The sequence below is a fragment of the Babylonia areolata genome, chromosome 29 (genome assembly GCF_041734735.1).
Source record: "Babylonia areolata isolate BAREFJ2019XMU chromosome 29, ASM4173473v1, whole genome shotgun sequence".
NCBI lineage: Eukaryota > Metazoa > Mollusca > Gastropoda > Neogastropoda > Buccinidae > Babylonia > Babylonia areolata.
The window spans coordinates 8,981,176-8,995,158 of NC_134904.1; the positions used below are offsets into that span (position 1 = coordinate 8,981,176).

At 40.4% G+C, this 13,983-nt stretch overlaps 1 protein-coding gene across 1 annotated transcript; it reads left to right on the forward strand.

Moving 5' to 3' along the window:
* Positions 1-9,066: 9,066 nt before the first annotated feature.
* On the forward strand, positions 9,067-13,463 carry LOC143275059 (uncharacterized). Its single transcript, XM_076579122.1, has 4 exons — positions 9,067-9,957; positions 10,650-10,797; positions 12,442-12,516; positions 13,270-13,463. The coding sequence occupies exons 1-4, from the start codon at positions 9,096-9,098 to the stop codon at positions 13,361-13,363; spliced, it is 1,179 nt and encodes a 392-aa protein (XP_076435237.1). The 5' UTR covers positions 9,067-9,095; the 3' UTR covers positions 13,364-13,463.
* Positions 13,464-13,983: the final 520 nt, after the last annotated feature.

Sequence of the window (13,983 nt, forward strand, 5' to 3'; positions counted from 1 at the left end):
AAACAACAAAGTTCAAAGTAGAAAATCACCCCCTTAAATTACCTTGATTTTGGCTTTTGCTGTCTGGTGAAGTTTTATCACGAAATGTAGTTTCAGTTCACAAGACAGACGAAGTGTGGAACGAAAAAAATTGTTGTATCCGAAAAATGTCAGTCCCTACACGCTTATTGTTTTGCAAAATTTGATTAGAACAGCCACATTTTACATCACACAAGTTCTGAAAAACCAAAGTATACACTGACTGTGAATGAATTTCTTAAAATTAATTAAGTTTGAAGCATTTCACGTTTAGTAGTGCTTGAGATGAAGTCAGGTGTCACATTCGGACACGGAACACATGTTCTTTGGTTCTGCTTTACACAGATAATAAAATTCCTTATTCTTAGTTGTTGTTTGTTGTTGTTATTGTTGTTTGTTTTTGTTTTTTCTCAAAGTCTTACTTTTATTACATTTTGTTTTTCTGCAATCCTACATATTTGTTCGCTGTGAGGATAACGCTAATCAGTTTTGTTGATTGACCGAATAGTAAGATAAAAGAATCCGGTGTTTTGATCACAATTCTTCAGATAAAGAGGAAAACTCTTGCCAAGTGATATAAATAATACAATTCCCATTTCATAATAAGATGAACGGTAGTACTTTAAACAGTTAAACACTGGGGAGAATTGATGTGAAAATGGAGTGCCTGCAGTGTTTCTGATAAATAAAATCATCCAGAGTGGGGGAGTTAGTTTAGGTATTTTGGGTTCCATGTTACATATGTCATAAGGTTTTAGGTAATCATTAATAACATACATAATTTTGCACAGGCTTTGTTTGAATGCACTGCACTGGCTAAGGATCGCATGATAGATTCATTACTATCATTATTATAAATCCAGTAATTCAAACATCTGCGTTGGGAAAGTTAGTTTAGGTAACTTGGATTCAATGTTACACGTGTTACAACAAAGTTTTACATAATCATTAATAAAATTTATGATCCATTGTTATCATTATGATTATTATTTATATCCCACGCTAAATTGACGTCTACTGCGCCAGGGTTCGTGAGTCACATTTGTAAATACCGCTTCATTTCCAAAGAAAAATATGTATTTCATACCGTTCTTTTCACATCAAGACATGATGTTCAATTTTGCCATCATCTGCCCTCTATACTTTCCCAATTTATATTCTGGACAGAGCGCCGATAATGTTCACTGAAACCGAACCGGGTTAACACATATTTAGATATTTAAATTGTACACGTTAATAAGCGGAGCATGGAGTATATCCGGTCCAAGTTGTGCATTGCATAAAATATCAACAAAATTGTACTTACGAACTAAATGATCCCATGCTGCCTTCGTAAATTCACCTTTGCAGTCGGTATAATACCGATTTCATTCTTTATGATATGTCATGAATGGTAGGAAACTGGAAAACATTCATAAAAGCGGATTTGCGTCTTCTACCACTTAAGTATAAAATACATGAAACTGAAAATGTTTGTTTCCTTTTGACTCCAAAGAGCTCTGTTCCTAGCTTACTGTTCAGAATCAGTTGTCTGCCGCAGTGAACTGCTCACAGATCAGCAACAGCGCGGCAGCAGTCAGTCACATGTACTGTACCGCGCTGAACGCTTTCCTCTGGCGACCCCTTATACCGCGCTTGCGTAACCTTCGCCTGTGCTTGCCTTGCGACTCTTTGTAAGGCGCTCTCACACAGGCAGAAGTAATAAAAATATTCGATTCTGGAAATTAAAAATCAAAATCTACCTATGTTCCCGCCCCCCTATAGTGGTCAACTTTATATCAGTGTGATCAGTATGATTTATTCTATTTTATCGTAAAAAGAACGGTTTTGTTGCAGACATTTTGACCTACGCAAATTTTAATCTAAATTTCCTGGCCTACGGTGTTGTCTCGACCAAGTGACGATGTTTGTGGTGGGATATATACACATCCAATGTAAATATCATTGTCATTGTTGGTCCCAGGTATCATTAACCATACTAGATCACTGTTGCTACATGGTAGAATTTTGACGTATCCGCGGATATTTTCTTTGATATATACCGATATACCACCAGATGAACTTGCTGCTTTACTCCGTTTTTGTCGTACATAGTGAATTCCTGGTTAGAATTCTGGAAGATATATATTATGTGCACTTTCTTAATTCAGGTGCGTGTCTTGAAAAAAAAAAAGAAAAGAAAAAAAAAGTATGTCATATTCTCTGAAATCCCGTGAAACATCCCGTGACGTCATAGTAGACAGAATTATCATATCACCCTCGGTTGTATCTTTGACTTGTAGCAGTGTTCATGTTTGACGAACGTGGTAGACGATTCTGTGTAGCGTGCTGTCGGGATCTTCTCACCTGTCCAATGAAGGTGATGTTCTCTTCGTTGTTGCGATAGAAACCTCTGTTTGTCGTCATGTATCTGTTGTAGAATCCAGCATTGTGGTTGTTGCTCCTGTCGTAGTTTCTTCTGCGGAATTCTCCCTCTCTTCGTTGTTGCTGGCGTAGTCTTTGGTACTGGCCTGTTGTTTTTCGAATATTGTTGGTCGAGGAATATCGTTTTCCTCCTAGGTCTTTCCCACAGGATAGTTTCCAAATGTTGACCAGTGTTTCCTGTGAGGATACGGTCTCCTTTCCTGTTTGGGTGGATCTCGGAGATGGCGAGTTGTCTGAAGGGGTCAGCCCGATACTCCCCCGTGTCGATACTCCCCCGTGTCGATAGTCCCTCTTACAAAGATCCAAAAACAGTCAAATACAGATGTTTGTGACTGATAATGCTTTCTGCTTGATCAAAGTTGTGTTGTGGAATGATGAATGTGTTATGTGTTCTCTTCATAACAGCCGTCCGCGTTCCGAGTTGAGCAGCGACTTGTGTGTTGGGCCCGCTGTTGTGTGGGCTAGCTGCCTTGTAGTCCGGGCCGTGTTACACGGACTTGACTTTTTCATCACGACTCAGTGTATCTGGTGGCAAACGCTCGCTCTCTCTCTGTATCTCTGTCTCTGTCTCTCTCTCTTCATCTCTCATTTTCTGTTTCTCTGTCTCTCCCCTCTCTGCCACTCTCTCTCTCTCTGTCTCTCTCTCTCTCTGTAAGTCTCTCTCTGTCAGTCTCTCTCGATATGTCACTCTCTCTCTCTCTCTCACTCACTCTCCGTCTCTCATTTTCTGTTTCTCTGTCTCTCCCCCTCTCTGCCACACACTCTCTCTCTCTGCCACTCTCTCTCTCTGTCTCCCCCTCTCTGCCACTCTCTCTCTCTGTCTCACTCTCTCTCTCTTTCCCCCGCTCTGCCTCTCTCTCTCTGTTTCTCTCTCTGAAGGCTGTCGTGTCCCAGGAAGGACACGTTGTCAGCGTCGTGAAGTTTTGTGAAGGCCAGGGCGTTGAACAGCTCCACTTTGTCGTTGAGTTTATCTGACTTTGTTGCAGTTGTTTTGCTGATTATAATTTTTGTTGTGGGGTGTTTTGTTCTGATTGTTGTGACCGCTGCAACAAGGTTGTTGCATGTTTTTTCAGCTGTCATATTTTGAAGTCGTTGATACCAGAGTGAATAAGTATGGCGTCTGGTTGTTCTGAATCATGCATGGAGAAATTTTCAATTTTTGACAATCTTCTTTTATCGATGTCCAGGCCATAAGAATGACCAAGTCTGTCTGCTTGCACTCCTTTCAACACTGAGTCATGGAGCAGCGTAACTCGTGGGAGTTGGGAAATCTTGTGGGTGTCCTGACTCTTCTTCTTCTGCGTTCACTCGTATACACACGAGTGGGCTTTTACGTGTATGACCGTTTTTACCCCGCCATGTAGGCAGCCATACTCCGTTTTCGGGGGGGGGTGCATGCTGGGTATATTCTTGTTTCCATAACCCACCGAACGCTGACATGGATTACAGGATCTTTAACGTGTGTATTTGATCTTCTGCTTGCATATACACACGAAGGGGGTTCAGGCACTAGCAGGTCTGCACATATGTTGACCTGGGAGATCGTAAAAATCTCCACCCTTTACCCACCAGGGGCCGTCACCGTGATTCGAACCCGGGACCCTCAGATTGACAGTCCAACGCTTTAACCACTCGGCTATTGCGCCCGTCGGGTGTCCTGACGATTCTCGTCCTCGTCGTTGTCCGTGGTGTCGCTTTCAGAGTCCTGTGTTTCCTCTGAAGTCTCCCTTGCCCAGCTGTGGGCGTTGTTTCCGTGTCTGTTCGCGTCAAGTTTTGTTGTGGCAACCTCTTTTTCTGTGCAGTGGCTTTCTCTTATTTCTGTCGTGTTTGGCTCCTTTTGAAGGGCCAGTTCGGGTTTTACTTGCGGATAATAAGTCACTTGAAGACTTTACAGCCATGTTGATTGAAGGGGCTGCCTGATGTGACTGAGTGTTTGCTGCTGACCGGTGTCTGGTGTTTGGTTTTGTCATGAATACCCACAGTATATATGACTATTGAAAGGGCACACTTCAGCTTGATGGTTTTACGGTGGCTGTTGATTGAACAATTTGATTTGAGGGAGTGGATGAAAGTTTTGGGGTAGAGGGTTCATTCACAGTGGGTTTCTTTGGAGAGAAAAAGGACTTGATGGAAGATTTCAGGTTTGTAAATGCCTTCTCTTCTGTTTGGACTGTGGCATGGGATGTGGTCACTTGAATATGGATGGTTCCTGTGGAAGCTGGTGGGACCGTAATGTGTGTGTGTTTGTGTGTGTGTGTGTGTGTGTGTGTGTGTGTGTGTGAACATTTGCTTTATCTTTCTAGTTTTATCTGTGTGTGTTATGTGGGGTGTTTCTTCAGGGAAATGCTTAGCAGGAACTGTTTTATCATGTAATGTAGTAGTTAGTTTGCTTTATTTGATTGTTGATCTGTTCGTGTGTGTATGTGCCTGTAGGTGTGTGCATGTGTGTGTGTCATTGAGTGAGTGCGTGAGTAGTGTGTCTGGGTATGCATGCAATTGTTGGTGCATGCATGCGTGCGTGCGTACATACGAGCGTGTGTGTGTGTGTGTGTGTGTGTGTGTGTGTGTGTGTTGTGTGTTTTGTATGTATGTATGTATGTATGTATGTCCTACGTATGTATGTATGCGCATACGTGCTTGTGTTCTTCTTTCAGTTTCAGTTGTCTACTTTTTTGTTGTTATCATTATTTCATTTTTATCTTAAAATTTTTTTTTTTATACCTGTTTCTTGATTTGATCTATTGACATGACCTCTTTTAATTGTTCTCTCTTAATAATAATAATGATAACGATAATAATAATAATACATAGTTTTTCTATGGCACGATATCCAGCACCAATGCTGCTCAAAGCGCCTTGACTGTAAACATGCCTTAAAAGACACATCAACCGCTATCTGACAATGGAAAACATCCAGTGTGTTCATATGAATAAAAAAGCACACTTAAGAGATGAATCAGATTATAAAAGCTACGAGGTAAATAAAGCTTAGATTAAAACAAAATGTATTTCATAGAACACACACACACACACACACACACACACACACACACACACATACACACACACACACACATTAAAAATAACCAGATAGAAAAAATGCCATCACATCTAAAACCAAAACTACATCAGTAAAATGCACAATGCATTAAAACAGGACTACGAGTACAAAGATACTTGTTAACAGGCATACCTTGGTTTAACCGTTCCGCCCAGAACAAAAATGCTTACGGAAAAGGTAACTTTTCAGATCTGACTTAAAGGAATGCAGATCAGAGGCATTTCTAAGATATGAAGGTAGAGAGTTCCACACTTGGGGAACCTGAGCTCTGAAAGACCTATTTCCAGCACATTTCAGATTAGTCCTTGCAACTTTAAGCAGCTTTTCAGAACTGGATCTTAATGTTCTGTGCGGTTCATATGTATCCAGTACAGAGGAGAGATACAATGGAAGAGACTTGTCAAAATGTTTGAAGGCGAGTGTTGCTAACTTATAGTAAATGCAGGACTCAGTCGGAAGCCAGTGTAACCGATTCAGCACAAGTGTAACATGATCAGATTCCTTTTTGGCGAGAACCAGTCGTGCAGCATTGTTCTGAATTTTCTGTAATCTGTTGATGGAGGAAGATGGTAAACCTGCAAGAGTGGAATTGCAGTAATCCAGTCAGGACAGGACAAGAGAGGAAACCAACTGAGCCATATTTTTCTCTGTTATGTAGGGTCTGACTGAGGCTAGCCTTCGGAGATGAAAATTACATCAGCGACACGAAAATGAAATTTGGTCGTTCATAGTCCAGGTTTGATCGAGATATACACCCAGGTATTTGGCTGATGTTTGGCATATTTATGGTAACCAAAGAGTGAGTGTACAAAGTGAACCAGGTAGGCTCTAAGACTGATCCCTGAGGGACACCAAACACAAGAGGAATGACTTTAGAGGTGCTATGTTTTACTTTAACCTTGAGTTGACGATTTGAAAGATATAAAGAAAACCATTTTAAAGCAGTAGATTTAATGCCAAAGGTAGTGTTAAGACGATTGATACGAATTTGGTGGTCAGTTGTATCAAATGCCGCTGACAGATCTAAAAATGCCACTACAGATGTAAGTCTTTTGTCTGTGTTTGAGAGGAGACTATATGTGACCGAAAGAAGGGCTGTTTCTGTGCTATGGCTTTTCCGATAAGCTGACTGACAAGTTTCAAGCAGGCCGTTTTCATCAAGATGTTCCTGGAGCTGATGTAACACAATTTTTTCAATGATTTTAGAAATGAAAGAAAGAGTAGGGACAGGTCTATAGTTCTTTAGCTGATTTGTGTTCAAATTGTGCTTTTTAAAAAGAGGGGTGACAATGGCCAATTTAAGACAATCATCAACAATGCCTGACTTTAGAGAATGATTAATAATTGTGGTGATGAAAGGGAGAACGTCATCAAGACATAATTTCAAAAGGTTAGTGGGCAATGGATCTCTTACCTATGTTTCAAATTATATGCATATATTTGTGTGGGGATGTTTGAGTGAATGTTTTTAGTGCTGTTGTAAATTGCATAGAGCTTCAAGAATATGTGCTTTTGCAAGAAGTCTTAATAAATAAATGAATAGCAGACCTACATCATAAAACTATTATATACAAATCTCTTGACTTGTTCTTTTGTAATTTTATGTATACTAAATATTGTTGATATTAATACCAGGCTCCATGCTCATATGATATGGGTGGTTTTTGCTAGCTACATTTACTTTTATAAAGATTATAGTACTTGAAGTTGAAGTCTTTTTACTGGGCTGGTCTTTCTTTCATGAAACCAGGAAAAATTAACCAATATTTTTTGACAAATGTCTAAAGACTATTGACTGATCACTTTGAAGTTTTTGAAAAGCACAAAGCCTGTCCAGGGTCTCTTTGAAACATTTGAAATAAAGAACTTAAGAATGATAAAACAGAACCTAGGCATCAAGGAGTGATCCTTATTGTTTTTGTGTTGTATCGAGGCTGAGTTTTGAACATCTGTTGATCCAACATAAAGGGTTGTTCATAATGGTTGATTATCTGTTGAGTCGATTATAATAATAAAAAAAACAAACAAACCCCCCCCCAAAAAAAAACACGAAAGAAGAGTCTGTTACAGACTGATATATAATAATAATATATATCAGGCAATGCACACTGTCTGTCATATCATGTCTGTCAAAACAGCTGAAATCTTCCATCCTCTCGTGTTAGTTTTTTTTGTGGTTGCAGTTTTGTTGCCTTTTTTCTTCTAAAACAGTAAAAGCATATTATTACCCCCTATTTGGTGTAGTGGGGTTAAACCCCTTCCCGAACACTCCACCCATCTAGATATATTGGATTCTGACGAGTTGGTAGCTGTGTACAATCAATGCTTTCCAGGGGAGGGGAGGAAAAGGGAGTGTTTTTTTCTTCATTATTTCAATTTTCTGACCCATTCATTTTCAGAAAACGACCCATGAACCAAACCTAAACTCTGATGCCCCTCACCCTTTACACCTCTAAGAAAAAAAAAATTTCCTTTCCATCTTACCTGAAGGAATTTTGGTTGTCTTGCAGAAAATGCCAGGCAGGAAAGAGAGAGGGAGGAGAAACGAAAGAACACCTTTCGCATTCCAAAGAAGACTGCTGTACCTGAAGCCCCACCATCTGATGCAGAATCCTTCTCTTCAATCAGCTCCGTTGATGAACCCCAGCTGAGCAGCAGTGCCTCCACCAAACTCTCTTCCCACCATGGAGGTCATAAATCATCTGCAGAAAAGTCTAGCAAGTCTTCATCACATGGACACTCAGGAAAGACAGAAAGGCATTCACATAAAGACTCGGAGCGCTCCTCTAATTCTAGTCACAGCAGCACACGCAAGTCAGGTGAACATGCCTCCAAAGGAGAAGACCGCCATCGTGCAGAGACAGATAGGAATAAGCACCACTCAGATAAGCATAAACATTCTTCTGAGAAACATGATTCAAGTAGCAAGACACATGAGAGATCAAACAGAGACAAATCTCACAGTGGCAACAGCAGTCATTCCAAAACACAGCAACCAAATTCACATAAGCATCACAATACAGATAAATATGTGATCAAAGAGAAGACACTCATTGTGGCAGGGAATGATTTCAGTGGTTACATTACCAGTCCGGACATCAGTTCGGAAGAAGAGGAGGAACCTTCAGCTCCCAAACAGCCATTGGTAAACAGGAGCGCCAAACAGCATGCCAGTTCTGCAAATCCCAAACAGCTCACTAGTTCCACAGACTCCGAAAAGGAAAGCGGCGCTGTTCCAGTGACACTAACTCGCCATCCTTTCAAACCAACTATACACCGATATGGAGGTTCCACGGAAGAAAGAGCGAAAATGCTTGAAAAACTGCAAGCTATTCTGAACAGAATGGCAGAATCAGAACCAGGGAGCCGCAAAAGGTCAGCATGGGGAGAAGTCCAAAAGAGGCGAGCCAAGAGAGAAAAACTGGATGGTGATTTCACAGGCTCTTGCTTGGAGAAAATTGCCTATGATGAAGAAGAAAAACCAAGCTTGAAAAGGCCTGAACCAAAACCTGAAGAAGAAAAAGAAAAATATGCCAAACAGTTAAAAGAGAAAAAACGTAACAAAGAAAGAGTTAAGGATCGACAGAGAAGTATGAATGTAAGAAGTGAGAAGAGTTCCGATTCCAAAGGTGCAGCCAAGTCGAACCGGTTTGATGAACTGCGTGAAAAACCCAAGATCAAGCCTAAACCTCGACCAAGACCTCCTCCTGTCAGTTTTGCGGACATTCTGAAGCTGGCAGAGCAGAAGCAGGCACAGCCAGTCATGGTTGGCATCGCTCCAAAGAAAGAGAAAGAAAGGCGACCTATGACACAAGAGGAAATCGATCGCAAACTAGCTCGAGAGGAGCGGATGAAAACAAAAGACTACCAAGACTGGTACAAGTTTGGAACCACTGCAAATGCAAAACAAGACAAGTCAGAAAAAGCTGGTTCTCCTCCTGGAGGGTTCTTACGTACAGATCACAATGTGATTCCACTGGAAGACAGTGCTAGTCATTCAAAACCATTTTCTATCCCACGCAAAGGTGGTAATACCAGTAGTGCAAAGACTGACACACACTCTGGCAGCACAAAGACTGACACACACTCTGGCAGCACAAAGAGTGACAGTAAAGCCCACACCTCTACCTCGAATCGCCCATCAACCTCAAAAAGTTCACACAGTCGTCCAGTGCATGTCCCTAAACCCCACCCTACCCGACCCGGCATGACAGCCAACAAACCTCAGGCTGTGGCCCAACACGTGAATGGTGACCGCAAGTCAGAAGCAGTTCAACCAAGTGCTGAAAACAAGCAGAAGCCTTCATCGTCATCGGCGTCGTCATCACAAAATTCTTCTGCACAACATCGCCCCAAGGCATCTGGTGGTGCTGTTGCTGACAAGACAAGAGAGGGCAATGCTTGGGACAAGCTGTTCAACCGACCAGAGTACAAGAAAATGAAAGAAGCACCAGGTAAGTTGTTTGACTCATTGCACATTTACTTAATGACCACTGATTATGATTTGATGTGTGTATCAGTGTTATTATCAGTATCACAATATGTGAAAGGCAGATATTAAAGAACTGGTTCAAAGTATATAATTTAGTGAGATATTGAAATGGTTGCCAGTGTTATCAGCCTTGAGGGACTACAGTGTGTACACTAATATATTTGTTGACAGTTTTATTGCCCAATCTGTGTTTAAAATAACTGCTGTTCTAAACTGTCATCATTTCAGTTATGATAATGTCTGTATTGGTAATCTCAGTTGATCAAACTTCAAAGTGTTAATCCAATAAGAGGTCAGTACAGTCACCTAATATTGTAATAATTCGTTGTTTTTTCTGCTGAAAGTGAAATGGCACTGAACTGAGGTTCAAGGCCTGTCAGAACAGTGCCACAGACCACAGACAGTGAGACACTATCATACTGTTTGATGCACTTAAATCATGAAAGCATGAGGCCTTGCTCTTGTGCTGCTTTCAGTCAAACACTCATTATGATCAGGCACAAACACTGTTTTACCGAATTTGGTTGTTGTGGAATTATGCATTCTTAGTATCATGTAGCTATGATTCAGTTCTGCACTAGAATGATTTGATTAACCTGAGTTTTAACGTGTGAAAATCTTTATGATAATTATTCACCATGATTGTTTTGACAGCTCCCAAAAGGAAGATGGTGATTGACAGCGAATCGGAAGAGGACGAGTATGACGATGAGATGGATGACTTTATTGACGATGGAGAGGTGGAGGATGCTGGCGCCGTGTCCAAAATGATCCAACAGATGTTTGGATATGACAGGAGAAAGTAAGTTTCTTGTTTGCTGTTGCTTTTTGCTGCTTTGTTTGTTTTAAAGATGTTCTCTTTTTTTCCTTTTATTTTTTTTTTTTAACTCACTCAGTACGGCCAGCCCTCTCTTCTCCTCTACACAGACCCCTCGGATGTCCAGTGGGTGTCTGAATGACCCAACCTTTAGCTTCCGTCGTCAGAACTGTGGTATTCTTTGTCAACATTCACCTCTTCAGTATAAGAGCGTTCCGCTTGCAATATTTTGATGATGGTAATTGGGATGAAACGCTGTTAACGTCGTCTCTTTCGCCGTTCGTATGGAGAGAGTTAAGCTATACTTTTATAGCGCTTTACTACAACTACAAGATACTATTTGTAGTTGTTGGATTTTTTTTGCTGCTGTGCAGTAATTTGGGTATGAGTTTCTTAAAACTTGGATTTAGCATACAACCAAAGCCTGAAATGTAGGAAATTAACCTAGAATGTAAAGTTCATTCCTTTTCCAGTATGTGATCATATAATGAATTTTTCTTTGTGTCTCTCTTTCTATCTGAATCTTTCTAAATTACAGTATCTTTAAAGTCCCAGACTGGCAGAGTGTGTGGATGTGTGTAAGCACACTACATATATGTTTTTTTTCCATGAATGCGCTTTGATCATCTAATAAATATGAACTAATACATTAGATTTATTACCTGCTGAGCAATGACAGTAATCTGTTCCCTTTCTAACCCTTTCTTTTCCCTTTTTGTTTTACTGGCAGTATTCTGGTTAATTGAAAAATGGCATACTATAAAAGTATGATACTTTCATGCTGAATGAAAGAGCAAGAGGGAAGTCAGGCCAATATGTCATTTGTTATTGACTAGTTAAAAAATATAGATCAGCAGTGAGGAGCTTCAGAGAGCTAATGAAAGGTTTCATAAATTCATCACTGCTGCCTTTCTCCCTTTCTGTTGAATATACTTTAGATTGCTCACTGAGACAAATTATGCAGTTTGACATCTCCGGTATGATTATACTTTGTTGGAAGATTGTGTGGTGAAATAAAGTATAATGATTGTCATCTCAGACATGATTAGTATTGGCCGTACCCGGTGTACAACAGTAGCCCTGGGAAAGTGCTTGGTCAGGGAGCTTTTGTCTGCACACGGGACCTCGGTTTAACGTCTCATCCGAATGACTAGCGTCCAGACCACCACTTAAGGTCTAGTGGAGGGGGAGAAAATATTGGCGGCTAAGCCATGATTCCAACCAGTGCGCTCAGATTCTCTCACTTCCTAGGCAGACGCGTTACCTCTAGGCCACCACTCCACATGTGTGTGTGTGTGTGTGTGTATATATATATATATATATATATATATATATATATATATATACATACACATGTGCACATGCTCATGTGAGCTTGTGCATGCATATGAGAAGTAAAGGGAGTAAAAATAAGCTGTCGAATTTAAAAAAACATGCCCCCTCAGGTGAACAATAATGTGTTTTTGAAAGTAGGGTTGGGACAAAGTTCAGATGGATTAGGGTCCAAAATAGTTCACACTGAGCAGCCTGTTTTCTTGTTGTGATACTTTAATGTGTACCCCAAAAGCAGCATGATGTCAAACAGTATTATAAATAATCCAGTGCCTTTGTGCTTATTCTACTGTTCAGGTTCCGTGATGAAGATGATGATGACAGAAACATGGAGGTTGGCTTCAGTCAAGTCATGAAGGAAGAAGCCAGAAGGTATGTGGTTTTTTGTTGTTGTTGTTGTAATTGTTTTTTGTTGTTGTTGTAATTGTTTTTTGTTGTTGTTGTAATTGTTTTTTTGTTGTTGTAATTGTTTTTTGTTGTTGTTGTAATTGTTTTTTGTTGTTGTTGTAATTGTTTTTTGTTGTTGTTGTAATTGTTTTTTGTTCATGTTGTAATTGTTTTTTGTTGTTGTTGTAATTGTTTTTTGTTGTTGTTGTAATTGTTTTTTGTTCTTGTTGTAATTGTTTTTTTGTTTTTTTTCAGTTTATCATCAGTAATGATTCGTTAAACTTATTTGTCATTTTCCCTGGTTGCAAATAGAATAAGAGAAAGAATACATGAATTTGCAAAGCACCCTTGTACATTTATGCACATAAACACAAAAGGGACATGTACAGCATTGCAGTGACATATACACAGTGCACACACACACGCACACGCACACGAAACGCACGCGCGCGTTTTAATATCAGTTGTACACCCCACTCCAGTTCTGCAGAACAGTGCAGACAAGACTTTTAAATTGTCAAGCTAAGTTAATTCTTTACCAGCATCCTTTAAAAGTTTAATTTCTCAGATTCTGGATATAAACTTATTTGTTGGTGATTGAATATATAGAGATTTAATATTTACTCATGATACACCCTCAAAACAGTGCGAGCACAGTTGAAAGGTTTGAAAGTAGGCTGTGTGAAAATCAGTTTTGATAAATGCTCAAACATTTGGCATTGTGTTTTGTGTGTGCAGTGCTCGCATTGGCCTGAAAGAGGATCTGGAGGATATTCGTAAAGAGCAAGAAGAGATGCGACTGAAAGCTTTGAAAAGAAAGAGGAGAACATGATGCATGCTCAACACAAGCTTCTGCATGATCAGCACTGTGTGTGTGCTTGACTTGGAAACTATTTTCTGCATCGCAAATGATGGCTGTGTACATTTGTATTTGTATTTGTATTTCTTTTTATCACAACAGATTTCTCTGTGTGAAATTCGGGCTGCTCTCCCTAGGGAGAGCGCGTCGCTACACTACAGCGCCACCCATTTTTTTTGTACTTTTTCCTGCGTGCAGTTTTATTTGTTTTTCCTAGCGAAGTGGATTTTTCTACAGAATTTTGCCAGGAACAACCCTTTTGTTGCCGTGGGTTCTTTTACGTGCGCTAAGTGCATGCTGCACACGGGACCTCGGTTTATCGTCTCATCCGAATGACTAGCGCCCAGACCACCACTCAAGGTCTAGTGGAGGGGGAGAAAATATCGGCGGCTGAGCCGTGATTCGAACCAGCGCGCTCAGATTCTCTCGCTTTCTAGGCGGACGCGTTACCTCTAGGCCATCACTCCACTCTACATGTTCAGTATTGTAGCAGATTGAGTGAGAATGCATGTGACTGTGTTACTGGGATTATTCTGTGTGGAATGTGATAAATCCCCCCTCCCCCCTTCCCCCTCTTTCATTTCTTGAGTCTA